Raw genomic sequence first — 27,040 nt, forward strand, 5'->3', positions numbered from 1 at the left:
CGAGCATCATCAGCATGGAAGCATGTCCTCTGGAATGGTGGCCAAAGCATGGAAGAGGCATATGAATCTTTAGCATATCTGGCATTTAAATACCTTGCAATGGGGGCTACAACAGTGCCATGCGAACACCAGTTTTCACTTTTAGGTGACATTGTAAATAAGAAGCAGGCAGCAGTATCTCCCATCAATGTAAACAAACTTGTTTGTCTTAGCGATTAGCAGAATAAGAAGTAGGACTGAGTGGACTTGTAGGCTCTGAAGTTTTAAACTGTTTTGTTTTTGAGTGCAGTTATGCAACCAAAAAAAAATCTGTATGTCTAAGTTACACTTTCAAGATAAAGAGATTGCATTTCTGAACTTGTATGAGCTGAACTGAAAAATACTATTTCTTTTGTTTATCATTTTTGCAGTGCAAATATTTGTAATAAACAATATAAAGTGAGCACTGTGCACTTTGTATTCTGTGTTGTAACTGAAATTAATATTGAAAAGGTAGAAAAACACATCCAAAAATATTTAATAAATTTCAATTAGTATTCTATTGTTATAAGTGCGATTAATTGTGATAACTTTTTTTAATCGCGATTCATTTTTTTGAGTTAATCGCGAGAATTAACTGGGATTAATTGACAGCCCTACTAATTAATACAAAAAGGGGAAGAGAGGAAAGAAGCATAATCAATAGCAGAGGTTTCTGAAATACAAAGTAGTTCTTTTTTGGTGGTGTTGAACAATGCTCTTCCTAAACGTATTGTACCAATTCTAACGGAGTAAGGTCCCAATCCTGCAAAGACCTGTACACACGCTTAACTTTACACATATGAATTGTCCTATTGACTTCAACTGGGATACTCAAGTGAATGAAGTTAAGCATGCGTGCAAGTCTTTGCAGGATCGGGGCCATAGTTTCTTTATACAGTTGTATTATAAAATCCAACTCTCTCTTAGTTACAGTAGCTCTTCAGGGCTAAACATGAGTTAAGACCAATGAAAATTCCTTTACTCAGCAGATCAAGTCAGCAGATCTGACCCTGAATACTCAAAAGGAAGAGATCCCAGAGTAAGATGATGCCGTTTTCACATAGTTGCTGGACTTTAAGCCCATTCAAGTTATACATTTCATTGATTTATACACCTCTGTTGTACGGGCTCTTACTCCTCAGCATTCCAAATTAAACAGTTCTGGTTTTAATCTCTCCCCACCCAGATCCTGTACCTCTACAAAATGTCAGTGCCCTTCTTTGGTTCATTATGCTGAAGTAGGCTTCACTGTACTTCATTAACTAGACATGTTTCAGCTGAATAGGTGACTGCTCTAAGTACTAAATGCATTTGCCAAATGTAACTAATCTTACACTGGGATTTCCAAAATCCTCCAAAAATGCCTTCTGTATGTGACTGGCCCAAAGGGGCAGGGCTGAACTCTGTGAAGGATCCATTGAAAATGGAGATTGGATCTGAGCTTAACCCTTGAAGAGGATTTCCCCCCTGAAGAATCACAGGACTGCACCCTCAATGCCAGCTTTGATAATTGGAGACAGTGCTGCTTCCGGATGACTTCAAAGCACCTTGAAATCACACAGACTGCTACAGACCAGGGGGGTGGGGTGGGGTGGGGTGGGGTGGAGTCAAAGAGCAGAGATCTGTGACAAACTAACATGGGTTCCACTTCCTAATTAACTTATCAACATCTCTTAGCACAGAACAACACTTTCTGAAATGACAGCACTGAGGTTGCATCTACATTAGCAAAGCTCATAGCTGTAATTCACTGCAGCGTGATTCCTTAGGGTTAGACAACACTGTGGCCACGTCTACACTACCCGCCGGATCGGCAGGTAGTGATCAATCTATCGGGGATTGATTTATCGCGTCTAGTGTAGACATGATAAATCGATCCCCGATCGCTCTGCTGTCGACTCTGGAACTCCACCAGAGCGAGAGGTGGAAGCGGAGTCGACGGGGGAGCGGCGGCCGTCGATCCCGCGCCGCGAGGACGCGAAGTAAGTGATTTTAAGTCGATCTAAGATACGTCGACTTCAGTTACGCTATTCTTGTAGCTGAAGTTGCGTATCTTAGATCGATCCCCCCCTGCAGTGTAGATCAGGCCGTAGTCAAAGAGATCCACGCCCCATCTACACTACAGCTTCCACCTTTGCTACCACTGGTGGCGAATTACCATGTTGGTGCGTGGGGACAAGGCCTAAGGAGGGAGTCCATGTGCCAGACACAATTACTAGAGCTGTCGATTACTCGTAGTTAACTCATGAGATTAACTCAAAAAAATTAATCGCGACTAAAAAAATTAATCATGATTAATCGCAATTTTAATCGCACTGTTAAACAATAGAATACCAATTGAAATTTATTAAATATTTTGGATGTTTTTCTACATTTTCACATATACTGTATTGTAACTGAAATCAAAATGTATATTATTTTTGTTTATCATTTTTACAGTGCAATATTTGTAAACAAAAGATATAGTATTTTTCAATTCACCTCAGACAAGTACTGCAGTGCAATTTCTTCGCTGTGAAAGTGCAACTTACAAATGTAGATTTTTTTTTTGTTACATCACTGCACTCAAAAACAGAACAGCGTAAAACTACAGAGCCTACAAGTCCACTCAGTCCTACTTCTTGTTTAGCCAGTCGCTAAGACAAACAAGTTTGTTTACATTTACAGGAGATAATGCTGCCCGCTTCTTATTTACAATGTCACCAGAAAGTGAGAACAGGCATTTGCATGGCACTTTTGTAGCTGGCTTTGCAAGGTATTTACGTGCCAGATATGCTAAACATTCGTATGCCCCTTCATGCTTCAGCCACCATTCCAGAGGACATGCTTCCATACTGATGCCACTTGTTAAAAAAATTATGCATTAATTAAATTTGTGACTGAACTCCTTGGGGGAGAAGTGTATGTCCCCTGCTCTGTTTTACCCGCATTCTTGCCATATAGTTCATGTTATAGCAGTCTCGGATTATGACCCAGCACACGTGGTTCATTTTAAGAACACTTTCACTGCAGATTTCACAAAATGCAAAGAAGGTACTAAGGTGAGATTTCTAAAGATAGCTACAGCACTCGACCCAAGGTTTAAGAACAGAAGTGCCTTCCAAAATCTGAAAGGGATGCTTTCAGAAGTCTTAAAAGAGCAACACTCCGATGCGGAAACTACAGAACCCGAACCACCAGAAAAGAAAATCAATCTTCTGCTAGTGGCAGCTGACTCAGATAATGAAAAGGAACATGCATCAGTCCACACCGCTTTGGATTGTTATCAAATAGAACCCGTCATCAGCAGGGACGCATGTCCCCTGGAATAGTGGTTGAAGCATGAAGGGACATATGAACCTTTAGCGCATCTGGCATGTAAATATCTTGCGATGCCGGCTGCAACAGTGCCATGAGAATGCCTGTTCTCACTTTCAGGTGACATTGTAAACAAGAAGCGGGCAGCATTCTCCCCTGCAAATGTAAATAAGCCTGTTGGTCTGAGCGATTGGCTGAACAAGAAATAGTACTGAATGGACTTGCAGGCTCTAAAATTTTACATTGCTTTATTTTTGAATGCAGATTTTTTTGTACACAATTCTAAATTTGTAAGTTCAACTTTCATGGTAAAGAGATTGCACTACAGTACTTGTATTGGGGGGGAATTGAAAAATACTATTTCTTTTGGGGTTTTTTTTAGAGTGCAAATACTTGTCATCAAAAATAAATATTAGGTGAGCACTACACTTTGTATTCTGTGTTGTAACTGAAATCAATATATTTTAAAAGGTAGAAAACACCCAAAAATATTTAAATAAATGGTATTCTATTCCTGTTTAACAGTGCGATTAATCACTCGACGGTCCTAACGGTTACAGATCGCTTCCTTGGAGCCCGTGTGATAGGAGAGGTTCTTTCGGAGTAGCATGCAACATTCTTCTGTGGTGAGATGATACAAAGAGGCACTTTGCATGTTTACCCCAGGAGCAAGTCATCATTTGGGGATACAGCCATATTTTGCTTAATAGATAAACAGCTGATTAACAGATACTTCAAAGCCAATAAACATAATGGAACATTTACTGTCTGCACATCTACTCCTTCTCCCACCAAACTCCAGTGGCCTCTGACACTCTCCCTCACCAGACTGTTCTTCCCCTACTGCTGGTAATCAGCCATAAGTTTTCGCCATACCTCGCTAAGCGTGATTGAAGAAAATGTGGTCGCTCCTCTCTCAGGCTGCCGCCACATAACTCCCCTATTCCTGGTACCAGAAGATCAACGGCTGCCACCTTGGGGGAAAAAGAACCATAAACTGAGCCATGCCATTTACCTGTGCAGTCCAACAGTAATTCTAGGGCTGCTAGGAGGAGAAATTCATTCCTGTTTGTGAGGGGCTCCGATACTATGGAGATGGACCATGTGCAAGTACCTAGACAGTGATCTAATCTATTGGCAGCTGTACATTGTAGTGACTAGCACAAGATAACAGATGGCATAGCTTATATGGTGTACAACAGATCAGGAATCCTAGGGTACGTCTACCCTGGAGCTATGGTGTAATTTCCAGATCAAGACCACATAGCCGCACTAATTCTAATCAAGCTAGCGTGCTAAAAAATAAAAGGGTAGCTATGGCGGTGCAAGCAGCTAGCAACCCTGAGAACAATCCTGTCTGAAACCATGTGGTAGAGGTGGCTACACTTCTATGCATGCTAACTTGATCAAAGCCAGAGAGGGTATGTCTCCTCGAGCTGGAAGTTACACCTTCCACAGAAGACATATTCTGGCTGGTCATCGGATGCAGGGATTGAACCCAGAACCTCTGGATAGAAAAGCAGGAGCCTCTACTGCCTGAGCTAAAAAACCCAGCTGTGTGAGTCAAAGACTGTAGCAGACTCATGAACTCTTGTTACTAGAGGGGGACAAAGAAGCACACTGAGGAAACATGGGCTTCTACAGAGGTCCTCACAGACCCTTTCCCAAATGCTGCTCCCTCTTGTCAGGTGGGGAGGGCTCTCCCATCCAGTCACTACAACTGCGACTCAAGCTTCCTCTGCTGAGTCTAGGATACCACTTATGTAAATATATACACACTCCAGAAGAGCTTCTCCAGCCATGATTGTTTATAGCAGCAGCAAATGTTTCATTTCATTACCTCGGACTTGCAGAATGCATGTTGCAGAGGGGCAGGGTCACTAAATGCAGCAGCCATCTGCCAGTGAGGGTAAAAAATACCAGACTGATACCAAAATCAAATCGAAGTAGGCCCCTTTCGTTCTGAAATAAAAGTGTCCACACCGAAATAACAAACAGTGTGAAATGAAACAGATTCATTTATTTTGGGGTAAGTCTGTGTGTGGCCAAGCCCCAAGGGGTATGAAGAACCCAAGAACAAGCTGTGGGGAGGAAGGCAAACGCAATTATGCCTCGACTGTCCAAGGCACAGAGGAATTCCTCCAGACGGAGTGCCTGGAGTCACACAGCACAGGGACCCCATGCTCAAAGCAGAACCCAGAAGGAGTTTACTTCCTGTCCCCATCTGCTGGTAGGAGGATAAAATACTCACAGACTGGGCTGGGAAGGCAGAAGAACAATGCCAATGAATATTATGTGCATTGGTTGTCATTAAAGAGACTCCTCTTAAAAAAACTTGCTACCTTATTTTATGTTTGAACTTCCCTTAAAAAGAAACTGACTACAGCAAACCTAACTGGCTGCCTTCCAAAGACCTAGGCTGTCCATTCTTCTCTTGACTGACTGGATTCTCTCCTGTTTTGGATCTCTCTCTAAAGGAAGGAAAGGATCTGGACTGGGGCTTAACTGTTGCAATTGATTGATGTATCTTATCTCCTGCTTCCTGACTGGAGACCAGAACAATGATAATCTACTGCTAGGTAGGATGAGGGAGGACAGGGCGTGTGACCAAAAAGTATGGAGATGCACACACACGGACTTACTGTGTGTTGAGGTCCATCTTCATTGTCCCGCATGTAGAAAGGTTTGAGATCATATGGGTAATTAACTACAAACACAGGAACCTCGCCGCAGTGCTTCACCAGGTATTTCTCATGTTCAGTTTGGAGATCGCTGCCCCACTGTAAAGACAACAACATGGAGAGCAAGGGAAGTTGGACCCTGCGTAGTGCAGTGCGTACACTTTAGAAGACACAGTAAGACCCCATACAGTGGAGATGCACCGTTTTCAAAGGCTGGATACTAGGAAGGGCTCCGCCTCTCACAGGGTCTGTCTGACCTCCTGCATAACATGGGCCAGAGACTCCCACCCAGGAATCCCTGCATCTCTCCCAATAACTTGTGCTTGAAGTAGAGCAGATTGTTATGTTGTCTAAGTGAACAGACTATCTGGACAAAGGTTCCACCTGCCCCCCAACAAACCAGGTCAATTTTTAGCAACCAGCTAAAGTGAATTTATCTAACCACTGCTTGTATCCATCCTGTTCCCTGTCTCTTCCCTCCCTTCCCAGATGCACTCTGGTGCATGCCACACCATCTCTGCAGCCTCTCGCTTAGGAAAACCAATGCCCCCTGGAAGAGACCATCAGGTGTATCCGCATCAATTGTGGCAGGAGTGTGAGCCATGAATGATTTGTTGCAGGGGAACTGCTAGTGTAACTGACAGCTGTATCCGGATAGAGGATTTACAACTCTTTATTAATTTATTCGTACAAAAATGGGCTCAGAGTTTATCTGTTGATCTTAGGCTATCTGCGCTGAAGGTGGGCCCAGCCAGACTTATCCTCAAAGCAGTGGAATGAGGACTGTTAAGACTAATGACTATGTATGCGAGATTAGAAGTAGGTGCTCAAGTGAGGACTTTGTCTACTGTGGCATCTGTTAGAAGCAGGGATGAAGTAGGAGTTTTAGGAACACTGTAATTTGTAAACGGCTTTCTCCTTGGCTACAGTAGTCTTTTAGAAGAACAAAGGACTCCCTTTACCTATCTCCGCAATACAGTGTTTTGACTCAGTTTTACTTCATTATTCCTAGTTAAACCCTTGGTACGACCTAAATTCCTCTCGCCTATTAGGTGTTCCTGAAGTATACACAGTGCACTAGGCACTGTCCATGCACACAGGCAGGGACAACACCTTCTGCAAAGGGCTTACAATCTAATGGTATTGTGCCACTTCTCTTAAGCCATTGCTTAGCTTCACTATGCACACTTCACTCTTGTAACAACTTGTTTCCTAAATTATTCCATGCTTCATCTTCTAAGCTACTGTGGTTACACTGGATTATGGCTGGTTTGCAACCGTGCAATAACACAAAAGGACTAACATGTACTGAGTGAACTAACAACTCTGTTGCAACATAAGAAAGAGAAGTGAGGCTTCCCCAGGATTTAGAAATGGAGAGCATTGTGCAGACCCACACCACAGAAGCAGGAACCAGGCATTGGCTCTCTCATAGCCAGGGTACCCACTGACCTTTGGTTGGAAAGTGAACGTCTGAGGAGCTCGCTTTAAAATTTCCACTGCTTCAGTATAGGAAATTCTGTAACAGAAAAAAACTAAGCATTTGACATTGCAAATGTGAGTACCAAGAGGGTCCCTTCCTAAGTATTGCACTGGAAAACGAAAGGGACAGTGCAGCCATGCCACCTTAGGTTGTGATCTCAGATTTCTCAAGCTAAGCAAGGTCAACTCTTATGTACCTTGGATGGAAACCTCTTTCCTAAAGGGACCCTAGAATATCAAAGGAAGAGCTCCTGGTAACTTAGTAGATGGCAGGTTTTCTCACTGAGTCAGTCATTGAACCTAGGTCCCAGCTTGGTGCTGCTTATTGCTTTACCACACATGATGCCTTAACAATGAGCACCTGGAGAGATCAAAGATTACATGATACTCTTCTCAAGAGGTGGTGGTGTTGGGTTGGGGCTTAGTCCCAGTGGCCCAGGCAAATTCCAGTTTGTAGGATTATGTTCTGCTTGCCTTCATTTCATATGATGCTTCTTTTATATTGTTACAACACACTGTTAAACAGACTTCATGTTCCACCCTAGAAGTGGCTGCATATCATCTAGGAGTGAAGTGATTCCGTTAGAATCTAGTTTGTATAAGGGGCTCTTCAGGATGAAAGGAACTCCCAACAGCATAGCATCAAACATGTGCTCCACATAGTACTCTACAAGAGGACAGATCATGCCATAAAGCACTTACATTAATAGAAGGGTTACGATTGTCACAATGTAAAATGCCAGACTTATTTTCATCAACATGTTCCATGTCCTCAAAAAGGCAATTCTGGCACCAGATTCTCCACCGCTGTAAATCAATACAGCAACTGGCAGAGAAAATTGGCATAACAGAGTGGAGAATCTGTCCCAGTGTCTCCTTTGCAACCTGCAAAATGTGACTGGAAATCAAAACCAAACCAAGCAGGCTGCGTGATGGATTTTCCACATACTAGGCTGTAACAACATAAACAAGCCATCACTGGGAAAACTAAATTAGCCTGGTAACAATAATCAAATCTCTGTGTATCACTGGCTAAATCCAGTTCTAGACCAAGCTCCCTAAGGAAGATCCACAAGGATTCAATAACACATTAAAGCTTTCTGAAACAAACAGTTAGTGAGGAATACACTGTTCCATGTGCTTGGGTTATGTGATTCCATAATAACTTGGCTGGAATCTCACCTACTTTTGCTACCTGAAGCCTTTTGAAGTGGCCCATAGCTCAAATGTGACTCATGTTCTCAGACACACATACACACACACACACAGACATACACACACATTGCACTTCTCAGCAATGTTTTGTGGTGCTTGTGCAGATGAAAAATAACAACATTGAAAGTTATAGATCACAAATCCATTGTCATCAAGCATGGATGTAGCAGGCTAGCTTAAGTGCAACACCCGGGAGAGTTGTGGTCGGGTGGCCTGGTATGGCTTGGCAGAATGAATGGACAGCCACCAGAAGTCAAGGGCTCAGATGAGAGTGAAGCAAAAAGGAGATGCTTGGAGGCCCAGAATGGGGACTGAAGTCCTCTCTTAACTAAAAGCAGTCAAGGGCTATAGAGCTAATAGAGGACAGCAGGGATTTCGAGGAAAGAGGAGCATCTCACCGCCTAAAGGGGCACGGCTGCAGCCTATGAACTACTATGTATTTTGCAGTAGCACCCAGAGTGGGGGTAAGCACTGCACAGCCATACACCCCATCAGAAAGACAGTCCCTGTGCCAAAGCGTCTGGGAAGACAAAAACAAAGGGGAGGAGAAACAGATGCAACACACAAGCAAAGTGGTCAGGGAGACAGTAACCATTCCTGGGGCAAACAGAACAGCTTAAATACAGGTAGGGAATTGTGATTAGTGCCTTTAAAAGACATTGTGCAGAATTAATAGTCAGTGGCATGACAAGAGGATGGGGGAGAATAACAATCGAGGCGCTCGACCAACAGCAGCATATCGTATGTCAGCAATCAAAAATAGTACTCACGTTATGAATTTGTTCTTCAGCATCTGTTCTAACCTGCCCTTGGTTAAAACAAAAGACAAAAAAAAATGTAAACCTACTCTTAATGGGTAACACAAGAGAACTCTGCTAAATTCAGGCCTACGCACTACCAAGAGTGTTTGCAAGATATAGGGGGATTGCAGTTTTTCTCTCATGTTTATTACCTTTTGGGCAGGAGATACATATTTATGAAAAAGCTCAACATCTTGAGGACATTTGGAGAGCACGATGCTTGTCGTGGTCTTGAAAAGATCCTCCATAACCTAACAGGGAAAACACAGAAGAGCATGAAAACTGAGACCACCTATATATCCTAGGCTAGACATAAAACGTGTCACATGCAGACCAAGAGTATCTTTGTCCCCCTCTAGTGGCTGGACTACATAAGAGCCTATCAGCTTGTTCCTGCTTCTAACTAAAGGGCTTAATCTTTTAGCCCAAGAGGCTGAGGCGTGGGCTTTGAGAGCTGCTCCCTTCTGATGACCTGATATTCTTAAGGTTTTGGCAATGAAAGACATGTATTTAAAACACTCAAACAGCAACCCAGGTCAGCAGCAAAGAAAAGTTGTTACCGCCTGTATTTGTTGGTCTCGGGCCAGTTCATGAGGGGTGTTTTGCCCTTTAATGAACAGTTCTTTTCCTGCTTTGTTATTATGAATTGTAATATGGTAGCATTTTGAGGACCCATCCAAGATCAGGACCCCACTGTGCAAGGCACTGTATAATCATAGAGTAAGAGACAGTTTTGGCCCTGAAGAGCTTACAAGCCAAACAGACAGAGGGTGGGAGAAAGAAAAACATTATTCCAATTTTTACAGACAAGGAGGTGCACAGAGAGACTAAGAGACATCTCCACAAAGGTATTTCAATGGGAGGTAGGTGCCCAAATACCTTTCAGGAACTAGGCTGAAGAGCCTTGCCCAGCATGACACAGGGAGTCTGTGGTAGAGTTGGGAACTGAACTCAGAGCTCCTGAGTCCCAGCCCAGTGCACCAACCACAAGCATATCCTTCCTTTGGAATTTTGCTCTTCTGTGGTACATGTAGAGGAGAATGTGATACCGATGGGGTGTGAACATTTGCTAAGCCTCCTGCTTTCTTTCCAATTCACGGCAGTGTCCCAACTCCGCAGGCCTGTGTCAGGGATAGAATGGTGCAGTCGGGCCGCAGCTCAGCTGAAGCAGGGACTAAAGCTTAGCACCTCCCAATAAAAGGGAGGTTTTAACATGTTCTGAGGCATTCTCTCAGATCGCAAGTGGTGATTGTGCCCTCAGTAGCAGAGTCCTGAATCTACTATTTACTCCAGGTTACTAGTAGCCATTGGCTAGCCCAACAGCGACTAACTGAACATTTGAGGTGCAGCAATTCCCGGTCAGTAGAACCTGAGGCAGCAAGGGCTTCTGGGACATACACAGCCTTGCTGCAGAGCTGAGGTGTGTGTGGTTTACACAGGTGTTTCAGGGAGGGCGAACATAGACCTCCAAAAATCTCTCTTCTAGTGCCTCTCCACACTGGGGAAATTTCCTCCCAAACTCCTAACTGGATTTAAAACCAGTTCAGCTAAAGCAGGTTTAAAAGTGGATTGGAATCACAGTACAGACCAGCTTTTAGGCACTCTGTCCAAGTTCTCCAGCTAGTCTCAACCGGAGAAGGTATTTCTTCACCTCCTGTCGCAAACTGTTGAAGCGCTGCTGTGCATTATTAAACACTTGCTGCCTTCTTCCCAAGAGGGGGCTGTATTGCCACCATGGGTAAATGGATTCCTACAGGGCTAAACGCTGCTCTCGGTTACTTCTTTACAACTCCATGGACAGCAACAGGGATGCCTGGATATAAACAACAGAATTTGTCCTCCAGTTTCTAAAGAGTTTGCAGATCCAAATGGCTGAAAGGCCCTACCACATGGAAATAAAGACCGTTACCATTATTGCTACACCTACACGGGATAAATTAAAAGCCAACATTCCTACAGTTGAACTGACGGAGCAGCAAGTGACCCAACAGTTGACTTTGCACTCTCTTTAAACTAGCAAGAAAAAGGCTTATGCAAATGAAATTAGGAAAATTCATTGATAATTACAACAGCCCAGTTTCAAGCAGGCAGCAACGAAGGGATTTTGCATTAAGCTTCCTCTTTCTAGGAAATGAAAGTACCATCTAGTGCATGAAACCAAAACGTTATTTTGTTTAAGTAGCACTATTTTTTGTTTTTGCTTTGTGCTCAAGAAAGAATTAGGTTCCCACAGCATCCAACATAAGCAGCTTTCTTCTTGCGGGAAAAAAAGTGGGTGGTATGGGAAAAAACAAGCTGAGAAAGATTTCCAAGCTTGAGACTGAGGTTATATTTTGGAAAAACCAAAACCACATGGTTCACACTTTGTCTCTTCCTAACTGCCGTTACTCTTATTTATATATGCATTGCCAAGGTACTTTATAAGGCAAAATCAAGAAGAAAGATCTCTGCTCTAAAGGGGCATGTCTTCACTGCAAAGTGAAGGTGTGACTGTAGCACAGGTAGGCATACCTGTTCTAGCTTTAATCCAGTTAGCACAGGTAACAATAGTAGTCAAGACGTGGTAGCATGAGCTAGCAACCCAAGCCACAAGCCTGTTGGTTACCCTGAGAGCTTACATAGGTTGCTAGCCCATAGTGAAGCCCGTGCCACCATGTATAAACTATGTTTGTTACCCATGCTAGCTAGATTCAAGCCAGCATGCCTACCCATGCTGCAATAAAACCCTCCTTTTCAGTGAAGACATACCAACAAGGTTATAATTTTAACTGGACAAGATGGAGGGATGGGAAATAGGATATCACAAAAGCAAGTGGAGGAATATAGCCAATGCCTTGTTAATTTCATTTCTGTTAGCAGTTTGGTGATGGGATGGACTGGAGGGGCCAGGTTTATAGACCTCCTGGAAGAAGTGTTACCTGCAAAGGAAATTTTTTTTGTCTGTTCCCTTTATTTCTTAATAAAGGAGGCATAAAAGCTGGGGAGAGATGGAGGGAGGGAGGTAGCGGCGGAGTGGTGGTGGTGGTGTAGTTTTAACATCCTCCACCCCAAATTTTTCTTCTGCTTTTTTCTTTTTAAACTTTAAAAGTCTTGACAACATCAAGCCTGGGCTTCCCTGATTTTGCTGGAGGACTTCTTGAAGGTCTCCAACTGGGATTCTGAGCTCAGACCTTAACTTTGTGGTACTCTGCTTGTGACTTTCGATATCCCCAAGCTAAGCCTACATCTGAAATGAAAACAGTAGATATTTCAACAAAGCAGCACTGTATTTGCAACAAAATTGAAGGTTTGAGACAACAGGGCTGCTGTGCGATGGAGAAGAATGTGTGAGCATCTCTGCTGTCAGCCTAAGGCACAATCACTGATACACTCCTGCATGGGATTATTTGTCTTCACGTTCACCCTGAATCATGCCCAATGACAATGATGTAGTCTTCGGTCGATTGCAGGTTGCTACATGTTCAAGCACAATCATGCACTTGTCACGATTCACCCGAGTTTTCATGCACTGATATTCCTATCCTCTTCATGCTTCCTCACACAAAATGGTGAGATTCATGTCAGATACTCGCTCACCTCCGCTGTGTGCATAGCTGTTGTGTAAGGAGCGACATTCTAGAGAGCAAGGGCTGTGCTCATGGTGTGTCACAATAGAACAGTTAGCGGTGTCACCCAGCTGTCTACACTGGTCTGGTGCAAATGAATGATGTAACTGAACACCGTCGTAGGCAAACACATCACCCCGGAAACCAACTCTGGGATCCCAGTGGAGCTCTTTCACCATTTTTGTACAGGAAATGTTTGCCTCAAGAAACAATTGCTCCGAAAGACCCACAGAAATAATTTGTCAGTGGAACAGCTGCAAAGAGAATATTTCTCATTGTGTTGACAATGACCTATTTCCTAATGACAAACACAAAACTTACATTAAAGGCACATTATTAAGGTTGCAAAGTCAAGCAATCAAGTTAAGAAGTGCCCAAATCAAAGTTGCCCATGCAACCTTAATTCAGTCCCCTTGTGCACATGCATGATGATCTTTAATTACATCATTACATACTATTTTTTTCCACAAGACCCCTGCCTCATTAAGTGCACAGGATGAGCAGTGCTCACTTAATGAGGAGCTACTTAACAGTTTGTTTTCTCCTTGACCACAGCCTTATTTACTACACATGATTCAAATCCTGCTCTGAAGACAGAATTATTAATTTCCTCAAGGGCTTGTCTATGGTGCTCATCATTATGTTATCTGAGCACTTCACAAACATTAATTATCACTACACCCCTTGTGAGGGGAGGGCTATTATTACCCCCATTTTACAGATGGGGAACTGAAGCACACAGAGCTTAACACCAAAAGTATCCACTAATTTTGGGTGCCCAATTTGAGATACCTAGGTTATGATTTTTTAGTGCACTTAGCATAACATATCACTTTATTTGTTGACTTCAATTGCAGCTGTGAGTGCTCTGCACTTCTACATCAGACCCCAGGTGTCTCAAGTTGGGCACCCAGAAAATGAAGAACACAGAATTAGGAGCCACCTGTGAAAAGTGTGGTTTAAGTGGTTTGTCTAGTGTCTCACGGAAACTCTATTGCAGAGGCAGGAATTGAATCTAATTCTTCAGGGCAGCATTCAGTTGTACTACAAGACTGTCCTTTCTCTTCCTGCAATGCCCTGTCTCATTCACTATGCACCTTCCGACGTCCGTAACAAATGAGGCAGATAACAGCCTCCCCTACTATATAGCACTGATTCACCCCCAGAGCACCAGCCACAACGCGCACTGAATGAGGCAGGGGTCCTGTGGGAAAATATTATGTAACCATGTAATTAAAGACTGTATCATAATGCATATGGACAAGCAGGTTAAATTAAGGTTGCACAGGCAACCTTAATTCTGGCATTTCCTAATTAATGAGTGTTTGACTTTGCAACCCTAATAATGTTCTTTTAATGTAGTTTTTGTGTGTGCAAGTGAGTCGGATTTTATGAAAGCAAGCTGAAATATTCCATCATGGGGTATCATATTAACACCCACATGGGTCATCAGAAGAGTTGGAACCTTTAGGTGCACTGCACAGACTTCTGCCACTTGAGTTAATGGAGTAACTGACAGCAGTAGTAGGTTGTAATTGCCTATGTGGACCAGCACTAGTGGAGGATGGGATGCTTTACATCAGTGATGCTTTGCACCAGCAGGGGAACTGAGGACTCATGGACGTTGAGCTCCATGCCAGGTGCTGGAGGGCAGTGTGCTCTAACACGCACAGACTCTTTTGCCCCTTCCCTCCAAGCTCGACCCCTTCTGCCCTAAATAACTCCGCGTCCCTCCACTGGTCCTGGTCTCTTCCCCCACCCTTGGCTCCTCATCCCAGTCCCATTATCACAACCAAGCCAGTCCCAGTCTCCACTCAGGCTTTCCATCCCAGTCCCAGTCCCCTGACCCAGCCAGTCCCAGCTTCGCCCCTCCCCTCTCCTTCTCTCCCCCAGCTTTCACTAATGCAGACAAAGGCAATGAAGGTGTACATTCTGGACTATCTCCTGCCCAACCTCTGTGATTAGCTAAGAGATGAGACCATCTCATCTTGCAGGTCATTCATCTTTAACCATTCATACCTTTAACATTACCAAGTCAGTATTTTTGTACGGTTTTTGGAGATCTCACTGAGAGTGACTGATAGCAAGCCAAATCATAGGACTGTGAATGACTAAGTTAACATGTATAAGAGTGGACAACTGCAATACCATTTGTACTACATTACATATTGCGTTCCTTGACAAATGCTTTATGATGATACAAAAAGAAGCTGTTTCCTAAGAAAAAAAAGCGTTCAGTTTTTTCAACGTTAACGTTTTATTAAACTATTTTTACGTGGAATCATGCCGAGGCAGTATGGGAGTCTGTCTGTGGATACTGATTGTTCAAAGCTACAGTTTGTTTGACTGGTCGGGTCTTTTTGATGCTCTTCCTAAGGTACTTATACAGCCCCCATTAGTGCAATATACATTTATCTGCACAACACTCCAAATCAGGAGCACAAAGGCCAAGGACAGAGCATCACAGAAGCAGCCTGGAGCAGAGCAGAGATCTGAACTCTAGTCTCCCAAATCCCAGCCTAGCACACGAACTACTGGACCAGACCCATGATGGGCAAGGAAAAAGTCAATGGGGGGTGGGGGGGTGGAACTCAGGGCAATTGGAGCGGGGAACGGCATCCGTGGAGGAAGAAAGGGAGGGTCTGCATGAAAGAGAGTGACATGACTGCTTCTGCCAAGCTGCCTTTTCATCAGCAATCTGTCAAATTTAACCCATCTTCCTGGGTAAAGCCTAACCTCCACCAGCTGCTCAATAGTCCAAATACAGTGTCTAGTGCAGAGCAGCAAAAGGTGGCGTTGGGCCATGAAGTGCTGCTGACAAAGCAACAGAGCGTGGAGAAAATCAGAGGAAGCAGAAGGAATTCAAACTGCCCACGGGACCTCAGAAAGGGTTAACAAAATAACAGAACGGAAAAGGCGTTTGTCTGTCTATGAGGAGCTATACTTCCCTCGAGGAAGCGTATGGGGATAATGCTGCTCCCCCAAATAGTGCTAAGGTTTTCTTCATGCAACTATTTATAAATTCTTCAGCCAAACTCTCACAGCTATAACGTCCATATGCATATTAGTGTGCTGTTGGTGCACCTCTCTGGTAGTTAGTGGCATGTATCCTTCGGCATCATGCCTGTCAATGCACCACAGGTTTCTAGTAGCCTACTCATGTAGCCTGCATAATAGCTTCCTGTTATAATATTTGCTAGCTATTCTGTGACATAGCCCAATGTTCTTCGGAGAGAAGAGGAGATAGAATAACCCACATGTGACACGGTAATCAGGAGACTTGGCTAGAGTGCTCAGCACCATGCAGGATCCCCAATCCACCACAGCACTTAAGGATGTGCTTAACTTCGAGCATGTGAGCAACCCCATTGACTCCAATGGGACTACGACACATTTGCTCAAAAGCAAGCATGTATTTGAGTTTTTTGCTAGATTGGAATCACACTACTCAGCATCTAGCAGGACTGAGCCTTTGTTCTGAGCAGTTCTGGAAGGTGCTCAGATACCATGGTGATGAGGACTGGCTCTGAATCGGAGTAGAATGATGTCATCATATGTCATAATGGATAGGACCAAGGGAGTGGAGTTCTCATTGATGTAGACTTCTTCATTCTGAATTTTCCATCTTGTGTGGTTAAACTCTCGACCTTAAGGCTGCACTGATATAGTGGACATTGACAAGATTTAATTCCATGATATCTGCTTAATCAGGGGATCTGACACAACTCCTTGAATGCGAAACCTGTCTTTAAAGAGCCTGCAGCCATCACAGCAGACGAATAAGTGCATACGTTGCTATTAAAGCATTGCATATATCCCCTTCAGTCTTGGATGTCTGGCATTGTGAACGCAGCACATATAGTGTCAACAATGTCGAGAACACTATTCGCACTCGGGTCCTCAAAAACTCCCCCACACAAAGCCCAGCTCTGTCGGTCTGTCAGTGGCCAGGTGACAGCAACCAGAGCAGCAGGGACCTAGCTTCATCTGCTCTAAAGTGATTCCCTTGCTTGAGCAGAAAGTCATAATTATTCAGAATTAAATACTCACTAACTACCATAAGAAAAACAACTGGGAACAGATGCAGTATTGTCAACCCCAAGCATAAAAAAACATGAGTCAAGACCCACATCATGAGGGTTTATTTTTTTAAATAATACATTTTGGGTGCTTTTTTATTTGGCTTCTGGATTTTGACCCTTCAGGTTAGACTTGGGTCATGTTTTCAAGCTCTTCTCCATGACTTTGAGGACTAGGAACTGACTGGTTTTTAAATGAAAGCTGAGAGTCTCATGTAATCATATGACTCCCGCAGCTGGGGCTTTAAGAAAAGAGGCTGAGTACCACAGGACGGGGGATAAAAATCACAAGAGTTGGCAACATTGTGGGACAGCTCTGGGGACTGTGTAATGCAACACAGTACCTTTCATTACAGGATGACAGTAAAAAAACTATCACATCCTGGGAGATACTGAATGAAAAGTGGTATGAGCTATTGGTGGCTTATGCGAAATAAGTTTTGCCATCTCAGTCTGTTTCCTAGTGGGCAGGCGTCTACAGCCCCAAAGCCACCACTCCTGTGCTGGCAATAACTAGTCCTCGTTGCTTGTATCAAAGAGGTCAAGGATAGAATGGACAGAGATCCTGAACTTTTCTCTCTCTCTCTCTCACACACACACACACACGTAGCCCATCTGGGTAAGAGGTCAGCCTCAGTGGCAATAGGGCAGTGTCAGGACTTAGGCCAAAATTTTCACACGCAGGAGCCTGAAGTAAGGCTTGTGTATTCATGTTGACGCCCCTATACAAATGGCTTGATATCCAATAGAATAGAGCAACCAAAACTCCCAGTCACTGGCACTGATGGGAGGTGCAGGTAGTCTACACTTCGGAAATATCAGGCTGTTTGTATTTTGGTACCAAGACATGGATTTAGAAACCTAACTTGAAACACCCACGCATGCAAATTTGGCCATTAGTTGCCAGGGCTTTCAACTGGGTATCCTTTGTAAAGCACTAAACCCAGTGACAACAAACTTTCAACAGAAAAACTGCACAGTGCACTGAGCTGTGCAAGGGTGTTGCATTTAGATCAGTTTCTCTAAAAACATATGGAGAAACAGAAACTTAACTGAGGCCTTAGTGCAGCTTTCAGATATTTTTTAATGGCTTGCCCAGTGATTTCAAGAAACAGGAACTCTACTTCTTTAAATAAGAACATCACAAGAATAAGTATTTTGCAATCCCGAATGTGACCTGTAGAATAAACCACTGTGATAGGAAGAAGAATTTCTCTCACAGCTGCTGATGGTGGTCAGAGATTGAGGGGGGAGGGGAGAACCCAGAGAAATTAGGATTTTGCAAGACATTTAACAACAACAACAAAAATTCTCAAAGCCAAAGGGGAAAAGTTCTTTCCTTCCCTCTAAACAGAGCAAAACCCATAAACCTTTCAGAACTTTGAATTATTTTTGAATTGCAGAACCTGAGAAATTCTGAAAGATTCTAATTCTCTATTTCCTCTGGACTGACTCTTCCCCACAAGCCCCAGGAGGTGGGGTCCTCAGAACAACTAGGACAGCAATGTGTAAACTGTGCTTTCTGAGAGCCAGAGGGTGGCATCTGTGCAAAATGGCTCTCATCTCAGCTTTAGTACGCAGGTAAGACCAGCAGTGATTACATGTTCCAGCCTTCTGCTAAAATCAAGGTGGAATATTACACGCTGGGAATAGTAATCTCTGCAGGTTGTTCCTTTGTATTAAAAACTAGCGCTGTCCTGGAGCACGTCGTAGATATCTCTGTTTGGCCAATGGCTCACACACTGGATCAGCCCTTTTCTCAAATCCTTCCTCATTTCCCCTCAATGGCCATTCCTCTGCTCACAGAGAGCTTAAATGCTTAGCTGTCTTCAGTACAACTCCTGATTTATCTAGAGAGATTACAGTAGGTGATAGGAAAAAGAAAAGGAGTACTTGTGGCACCTTAGAGACTAACAAATTTATTTGAGCTTAAGTTTTCATGAGCTATAGCTCACTTCATCGGATGCATTCAGTGGAAAATACAGTGGGGAGATGTATATACATATAGATAGGAGGTTCAACTCCACTGCCTGTGAGGCTGAACACAGTGAATGGAGGAGAAAGCTCCAATACCTTTAAAATCACACACAAACTGGTACCTACCTGAATGATGTCCTGGAGGCTTTCAGTAAAAGACATCTCTGCTTCTACCATGTAGAACTCTGCCAGGTGCCTGCGACTTTGAGAGTTCTCGGCTCGAAAGGTTGGGCCGAAGGTGAACACCTGTGTAAATGCACTGCAATGCAAAAAGAAACAAGATGCAGTTTAGACACAAGATATGAAGGCAGATTTTGAACGGGGAGCACAGATGGGTACATTCTACCCAAGCTCCACCTACAATCCCATTTTCCTCCCACAATCCCAGAGTAGCTGGGATCTTTCTGTTAAACTGATTCAGCGAAACAGTTATCAGCACTGTCATTTAAAATTGCCATCATTATGCTTCAGAGATAACACACTGAGATAAGTGAGGCAGTTCCCACCTCTTTGTTACTGAGTCAGCCTCATTCAGATAACATATGGCATGTGGATGGGTTTTGCCATCCACATTAGTGCTAGACACATTTTTCTTAGTAAATGAGAGCTAACACTGCAGAAATCAGGGTCTCAGAGACATGCTGGCACATCACAATGCTCAGGACAGACAAAGCTCCAGCTGCCAGACACTATTGTTCGACCATGTTATTCACACCTGCTCTTCAACAGGTTTAACTGACATAGTAGTGGTAAAAATGCCTCAAGCTACTGCAGTCTGGTAGACATGAGGGCTCCCATCACCGATGCAACTGAACAGGTGCTAGCGGCAACAGGAAATATTTTGTAGTATCGCTGTAACCTTCTCTTACACAGTGTGGCTCTCTGCCGCCCTCTAATGGCTGGTCCACAGAGGTTTACAGGTCTGCAACAGCCTTTGAGATAAATAGACCCGGGTCTTATTCATTTCAGGGAGTAGAGACTCCTTCTTTTAGATCCATAGGTCCCACATTCAATCCCCACTTCCAGTGACCCATCTGGGGCATTGTGTGACTTAAATGTGCTCAAAGCTTGTCTCCTAATTGTTTGGTATTTGCCCAACAGCCTTCCATGGAATCTATTTCATCTCTTCTCTCTCTTATGCCAAATTCATTAGCATGGAAACTGAGGGCCTTCCAGATCACCATCTTCCTCCACAAAAATTCTTCCTACCGAAAGTCAACCCCTTTCAGTTTAATTTGTTTTTATCCTGGGAAGGTTACATTCAAAGCAGCAAGTTTTCCATTGTGATCTGAAGACTGCCAGATTCATGGAAGTTCTAATTCAGGAGAGAGCTTTACAGCAATAGGCCAGCGGCTTAAACAGCCTTGTCACTCCCACCCCTACACTTCAGTACAGGGGTGGCCAACCTGAGCCTGAGAAGGAGCCAGAATTTACCAATGTACATTTTCAAAGGGCCACAGTAATAAGTCAGCACTCCCCGAATCAGTTCCCTGCCCCCCGGTCCCAGCGCCTCCCACCCACCGGCAGCCCTGCCGATCAGCACTTCCCCCTCCATCCCAACACCTGCTGATGATTCGTGGCATGCAGGAGGTTTGGGGCGGGGGGGAAGGGAGGAGCGAGGGCATGGCAGCCTTAGGGGACAGGGCGGGAAGGGGTGGAGTGGGGGCAGGGCCTGTGGCAGAGCCAGGGGTTGAGCAGTGAGCACCTCCTGGTACATTGGAAAGTTGGCACCTGTAGCTCCAGCCAGGCGGCGAGTTATATCTCCACGAGGTACCTTGGCACCAGCAATATTCAGAGCCCAGGGGCCCAGCTCCACCATATTCAGCCCCCCCCCCCGCACCTCCCCTGAGTGTCCCCCGGCCCCCGCTTGCTGCCCCCGGCCCACCACTGCGAGCCTCCCTGCCTCCGCCTCTGCCCTGCAGCTCCATGCTGCCTCCCTACAGCAACTCCCATCTCCACTGGCAGGGCAGACTGACTCTGAGCCTGCCCTTCCACCTCAGACACTTCCCTTTTCTGGCGGGACCCTCCACCAGCACAGGGGGCCCCCACGCCGGCAGTCACCACTCCTGCCCCATGCTGGGCAAGGGGCAGCCCCATCCCTCACCCCCAGTGAGACTACAGTCAGGGCAACAGCAGGGGAGGGGCACACAGCACCCCCCGGCACCCACCATGGGGGAGGTGGGGGAGATTCCTGGACCTGAGAGGGACCCTAGAGCACATGCCGTGACAGTGGTGGGGGTGAGTATGCTGCTGGAGGGGCGGGAAAGGGGGGCTCCTCCCCCAGAGCTCACTGCTGCCATCAGGGAAATGGCTGGGGGGAGTCCTCCTCTCTGGCCCCTGTCCCGGAGCAGCCTGCCTGCACCCTAAACTCATCCCCAGCCCTGCCCCACCCCAGATCCCACACCCCCAGACAGAGCTTTCACCCCCACACACACCCTCAACCCTCTACCCCCAGCCCTGAGCCCCTCCAACACCCCAAACCCCTCATCTCCAGCCCCAGCCAGAGCCCTCATCCCCCCACACCCCAACCCTCTGCCCCAGCCCTGAGCCCCCTCCAACACCCCGAACCCCTCATCTCCAGCCCCAGCCAGAGCTCTCATCCCCCGCACCCCAACCCTCTGCCCCAGCCCTGAGCCCCCTCCAACATCACAAACCCTTCATCTCCAGCCCCAGCCAGAGCCCTCATCCCCCTGCACACCAACCCTCTGCCCCAGCCCTGAGCCTTTCTAAGCCCCAAACCCCCCAGCTCCAGACAGAGCCCTCACCCCCCACACTCCTACTCTAACCCTGAGCCCCTCCCACACCCCACATTCCCAGCCCCAGACAGAGCCCTCAGCCCTACTCTTGCCCTGAGCCCCTCCCATACCCCAAACCCCTCGTCTGCAGCCACACCCCACAGCCCTTACCCCTGCACCCCCTCCCATCCCCAAACTCCCTCCCAGAACCTGCACCCCAATCTCCTGCCCCAGCCTAGGGCCCGCACCCCCAGACCTCCTCCCCCACCCAAACTCCCTCCCAGAGCAGGTGGTGGGCGGCGTTTGGGCGGGGGTGGGTTCTGGGCTCCACCAAAATCTCTACAAACCTGCCACCCCTGGCTCCAGCCCCAGAGTCAGTGCCTGTACAAGGAGCTGCATATTAACTTCTCAAGAGCCGCATGTAGCTCCGGAGCCACAGGTTCGCCACCCCCGCTTCAGCAGAATATAGCTGTGATCACGAACAGTAGAATGGGTCTAGATTAGCTGTGCCATTCGGTTTATTCTTTACCTGCCACTATCTTTAACGGTAGGCAGCATACAGGAAAACATAAACTCTCCTAGTAAAGATTAAGAGTTCCTTGATATTCACGCGAAGCAGTGAAGTGCAGGAGTTGTACATGGAATCCGAGACAAACTCAGTAAGGGTACACACTGAAAGAGGATGTGCAGCTGACAAAAATCTGATCACAAAAGTTTCCATTCATGTTAATTCTGATAAACAGAAGGGTTAAAAAGAAGAAAAAAAAAAACCCCAAAAACCCAAGACCACAAAAAATTAAAAAGCTTCAAAAGCGTCATAGGATTCCAAAAAAAGGAACATGCATGTTATTGATCAGTTAGCTCTTCCTTCTGATCTCCATGTTGCAAAAGTTTATACAGTACTATTTGGAGGAAAGAGCACTTCCACTGTCCAGTAATGACCAGGAATGAGACAAATGATAATGCTGTTGGAAAAATCATTTTCCTAGCTCATCACTTACAAGATAAGAGACAACCAATGGAAACGGACAGCCAGAGGAGCACAAGGAAACAAGACAATATTGGTCAGCATGATAGACAGTACACCAGTGGCCTAACGTATCACAGCAAAGGAAAATTTTAAGGAGGCATTTGAAGGAGAATAGGGAACTAGCTTTGCGCATGTTTACGGGGAGCTCCTCCCAAGCACAAGAGGCTGATCCATGACTGGGGTTCTTAGATGCTACTGCGATACAATTAATAACATTCCCAGTTCCCTTAAGACCAGTAGCGTATGTTTACACTGCAATAAAAGACTCCTGGCGTGGCTGTGGCTGGCCCACGTCAGTCTACTCTGGCTCGTGGTGCTCAGGCTCCAGAGATATCAAATTGTAGCATAGACTCAGACTTTAAAGTCAGAAAGGACCATCGTGATAAGAACATAAGAATGGCCCTACTGGGTCAGACCAAGGGTCTATCTAGCCCAGTACCCTGTCTTCTGACAGTGGCCAGTGACAGGTGCCCCAGAGGGAATGAACAGAACAGATAATCATCAAGTGATCCATCCCCTGTCGCTCATTCCCAGCTTCTTGTAACAGAGGCTAGGGACACCATTGCTGCGCAGCCTGGCTAATAGCCATTGATGGACCTATCCTCCATGAATTTATTTAGTTCTTTTTTCTTATGGTCTTGGCTTTCACAACACACTCTGGCAAGGAGTTCCATAGGTTGACTGTGTGTTGTGTGAAGAAATACTTCCTTTTATTTGTTTTAAACCTGCTGCCTATTAATTTCATTTGGTGACCCCTAGTTCTTGTGTTATGAGAAGTAGTAAACAACACTTCCTTATCTACTTTCGCTACACCAGTCATGATTTTATAGGTCTCTATCATATCTCCCTTTAGCCGTCTCTTTTCCAAGATGAAAAGCCCCAGTCTTATTAATCTCTCCTCATACGGAAGCCATACCATACCCCTAATCATTTTTGTTGCCCTTTTCTGAACGTTTTCCAATTCCAGTACACCTGTTTTGAGATGGGGTGACCACATCTGCACTCAGTATTCAAGATGTGGGCATACGATGGATTTATATAGAGGCAACATATTTTCTGTCCCATTATCTATCCCTTTCTTAATTATTCCCAGAATTCTGCTCGCTTTTTTGACTGCCGCTGCACATTGAGTGAATGTTTTCAGAGAACTCTCCACAATGACTCAAAAATCTCTTTCTTGAGTGGTAACAGCTAATTTAGACCCCATCACTTTATATGTATAGTTGGGATTATGCTTTCCAATGTGCATTACTTTGCATTTATGAACACTGAATTTCATTTGCCATTTTGTTGCCCAGTCACCCAGTTTTGAGAGATCCTTTTGTAGCTCCTCCCAGTCTGCCTGGGTCTTAACTATCTTTAGTAATTGTGTATCAACTGCAAATTTTGCCACTTCACTGTTTACTCCTTTTTCCAGATCATTTCTGAATATGTTGAATAGGACTGGTCCCAGAACAGACCCCTGGGGGACACCACTATTTACCTCTCTCCATTCTGAAAACTGTCCATTTATACCTTCCCTTTGTTTCCTATCTTTTAACCAGTTACCAACCCATGAGAGCACCTTCCCTCTTATCCTGGGGCAGCTTACTTTGCATAGAGCCTTTGGTGAGGGACCCTGTCAAAGGCTTTCTGAAAATCTAAGTACACTATATCCACTGGATCCCCTTGGTCCCTATGCTTGCTGACCCCCCTCAAAGAATTATAGTAGATTGGTGAGGCGTGATTTCCCTTTACTAAAACCATGTTGATGCTTCCTCAACAAATTATGTTCATCTATACGTCTGACAATATTGTTCTTTACTACAGTTTCAACCAGTTTGCCCGGTACTGAAGTCAGGTTTACAGGCCTGTAATTACCGGGACTATCGAGTCTGACCTCCTGCAAATTGCAGGCCACAGAACCTCACCCACCCACTCCTGTAATGTACCCCTAATCTCTGGCTGAGTTACTGAAGTCCTCAAATCATGATTTAAAGACTTCAAGTTACGGAGAATCCACCATTTATACCAGTTTAAACCTGCAAGTATCCCCTACCCCATGCTGCACAGGAAGGTGAACTCCCTGCACCCCAACATCTCTGCCAATCTGACCTGAAGGAAAATTCCTTCCAAACCGTAAATAAGGTGATCAGTTAGATCCTGAGAACGTGGGCAAGACCCACCAGCCAGACACCCAGCGAAAGAGCCCTCCCCATCTAGTATCCCATCACCAGCCGCTGGAGATATCGGCAGCTAGCAGTTGCAGATCGGCTACATGCCATTGTAGGCAGTCTTCTCATACTATCCCCTCCATAAATTTATCAAACTCAGTCTTGAAGCCAGTTAGGTTTCTGCCGCCACAGATCCCCTTGGAAAGCTTTTCCAGAAATTCGTTCCTCTGATGGTTAGAAACCTTCAGCTAATTTCAAGCCTAAATTTATTGATGGCCACTTTATATCTGTTTGTTCTTGTGTCCACATTGGTGCTTAACTTAAATAACTCCTCTCCCTCCCTGGTATTTATCCCTCTGGTGCATTTATAGAGAGCAATCATATATCCCCATAGCCTTCTTTTGGTTAGGCTAAACAAGCCAAGCTCTTTGAGTCTCCTCTCATTAGGTAGGTTTTCCATTCCTTGGGTCATCCTACTAGCCCTTCTCTGCACCTGTTCCAGTTCGAATTCATCTTTCTTAAACATGGGAGACCAGAATTGCACACAGTATTCCAAATGAGGTCTTACTAGTGCTTTGTATAATGGTATAAAGACTTCTCTGTCTCTACTGGAAATACTTCGCCTGATGCATCCTAGGAATGCATTAGCCTTTGTCACATCCACATCACATTGGCAGTTCATAGTCATCCTGTGATCAATCAATACACCCAGGTCTTTGTCCTCCTCTGTCACTTCCAACTGATAAGTCCTTATAGCAAAATATCTTGTTGTTAGTCGCTAAGTGCATGACCTTGTACTTTGCACTGTTAAATTTCATCCCATTTCTTTTACTCAGTTTTCAAGGTCATCCAGATCTTCTTGTATGGTATTCCAGCTCTCCTCAATATTGGCAATACTTCCTAACTTTGTGTCATCCATAAATTTTATTAGCACACTCCCACTTTTTATGCCAAGCTCATTATGTTAATGTTAAATAAGATTGGTACCGAGACCGATTCCTGAGGAACTCCACTAGTACCCTCCCTCCAGCCTGACAGTTCACCTTTCAGCATGACCCATTGTAGTCTCCCCTTTTAATCAGTTCCTTATCCCCCTTTCAATTCTCATATTAATTCCCATCTTCTCCAATTTAATTAATAATTTCCTATGTGGAACTGTATCAAATGCCTTACTGAAATCCAAGTAGATTAGACCTACTGCATTTCCTTTGTCTAAAAAAAAATTACTTTTCTTCTCAAAGAAGGAGCTCACATTGGTCTGGCACAATCTACCTTTTGTAAAATCATGCTGTATTTTATCCCAGTTACCATTTGGGCTTGGGGTGAAGCCCAGACTCTGAGACCTCATGTGCGGGGAGGGTCTTAGAGCCCAGGCTCCAGCCCAAGCCCAAATGTCTACACTCCTATTTTTAGCTCCACAGCCTGAGCCAGCTGACCCAGTCTCTAGGACTCCGTGCCATGAGTTTATCGCAGTACAGACATAACCTTAGCGTTTGAAAGTGACATCTGAAAATCAGGAGCTTAATTTTCATAAGATTCATAGATTCCAAGGCCAACGAGGACAACTGTGACCATCTAGCCTGACCTCCAGTATAACACAGGCCATAGAACTTCCCCAAAACAATTCCTGGAGCAGAGCTTTTAGAAACGGAGCCAATCTTGATTTAAAAATGGTCAGTGATGGAGAATCCCAAGAAGTACTGAGCACCCTCAATCCCAACTGAAGTCAATGGGAGCTGATGGTTCTCAGCACCTCTGAAAATCAGGCCCTTTTATGTCCTCAGATGCAACCGGGGGCGAGTGGGGGGTAAGATACCAGACAAACCCTAACGTGTGCCAAAGCGTGGCAGCTGGGGCATTATTGTCTGTAATACTGTCCTGATATATGCTACCACAGGAACACAAAATAGGCTTTGAAACAAGACCCTCGGTAGCCAATTTCACACAAAGCAGGACTGAGCCCAC

General features: G+C 44.9%; 1 protein-coding gene across 5 annotated transcripts in view; it reads right to left on the minus strand.

Moving 5' to 3' along the window:
* The window catches only part of NARS2 (asparaginyl-tRNA synthetase 2, mitochondrial), a 90,882-nt gene that overhangs the window by 24,877 nt on the left and 38,965 nt on the right, over positions 1-27,040 (minus strand). For 3 of the 5 annotated variants that reach the window (XM_077807494.1, XM_077807485.1, XM_077807506.1), the window contains 6 exons: positions 19,284-19,416; positions 9,649-9,747; positions 9,467-9,504; positions 7,452-7,518; positions 5,961-6,098; positions 4,195-4,292 (listed from right to left, as the gene is read on the minus strand). In XM_077807494.1, coding sequence (XP_077663620.1) covers positions 4,195-4,292; positions 5,961-6,098; positions 7,452-7,518; positions 9,467-9,504; positions 9,649-9,747; positions 19,284-19,416 — 573 coding nt within the window. Of the gene's footprint in view, positions 1-4,194; positions 4,293-5,158; positions 5,281-5,960; positions 6,099-7,451; positions 7,519-9,466; positions 9,505-9,648; positions 9,748-19,283; positions 19,417-27,040 lie in introns of all 5 variants that reach the window. The other 2 variants (XR_013344833.1, XM_077807513.1) reach the window with 2 other exon arrangements.

This window comes from Eretmochelys imbricata, chromosome 1 (assembly GCF_965152235.1).
Source record: "Eretmochelys imbricata isolate rEreImb1 chromosome 1, rEreImb1.hap1, whole genome shotgun sequence".
Lineage (NCBI taxonomy): Eukaryota > Metazoa > Chordata > Testudines > Cheloniidae > Eretmochelys > Eretmochelys imbricata.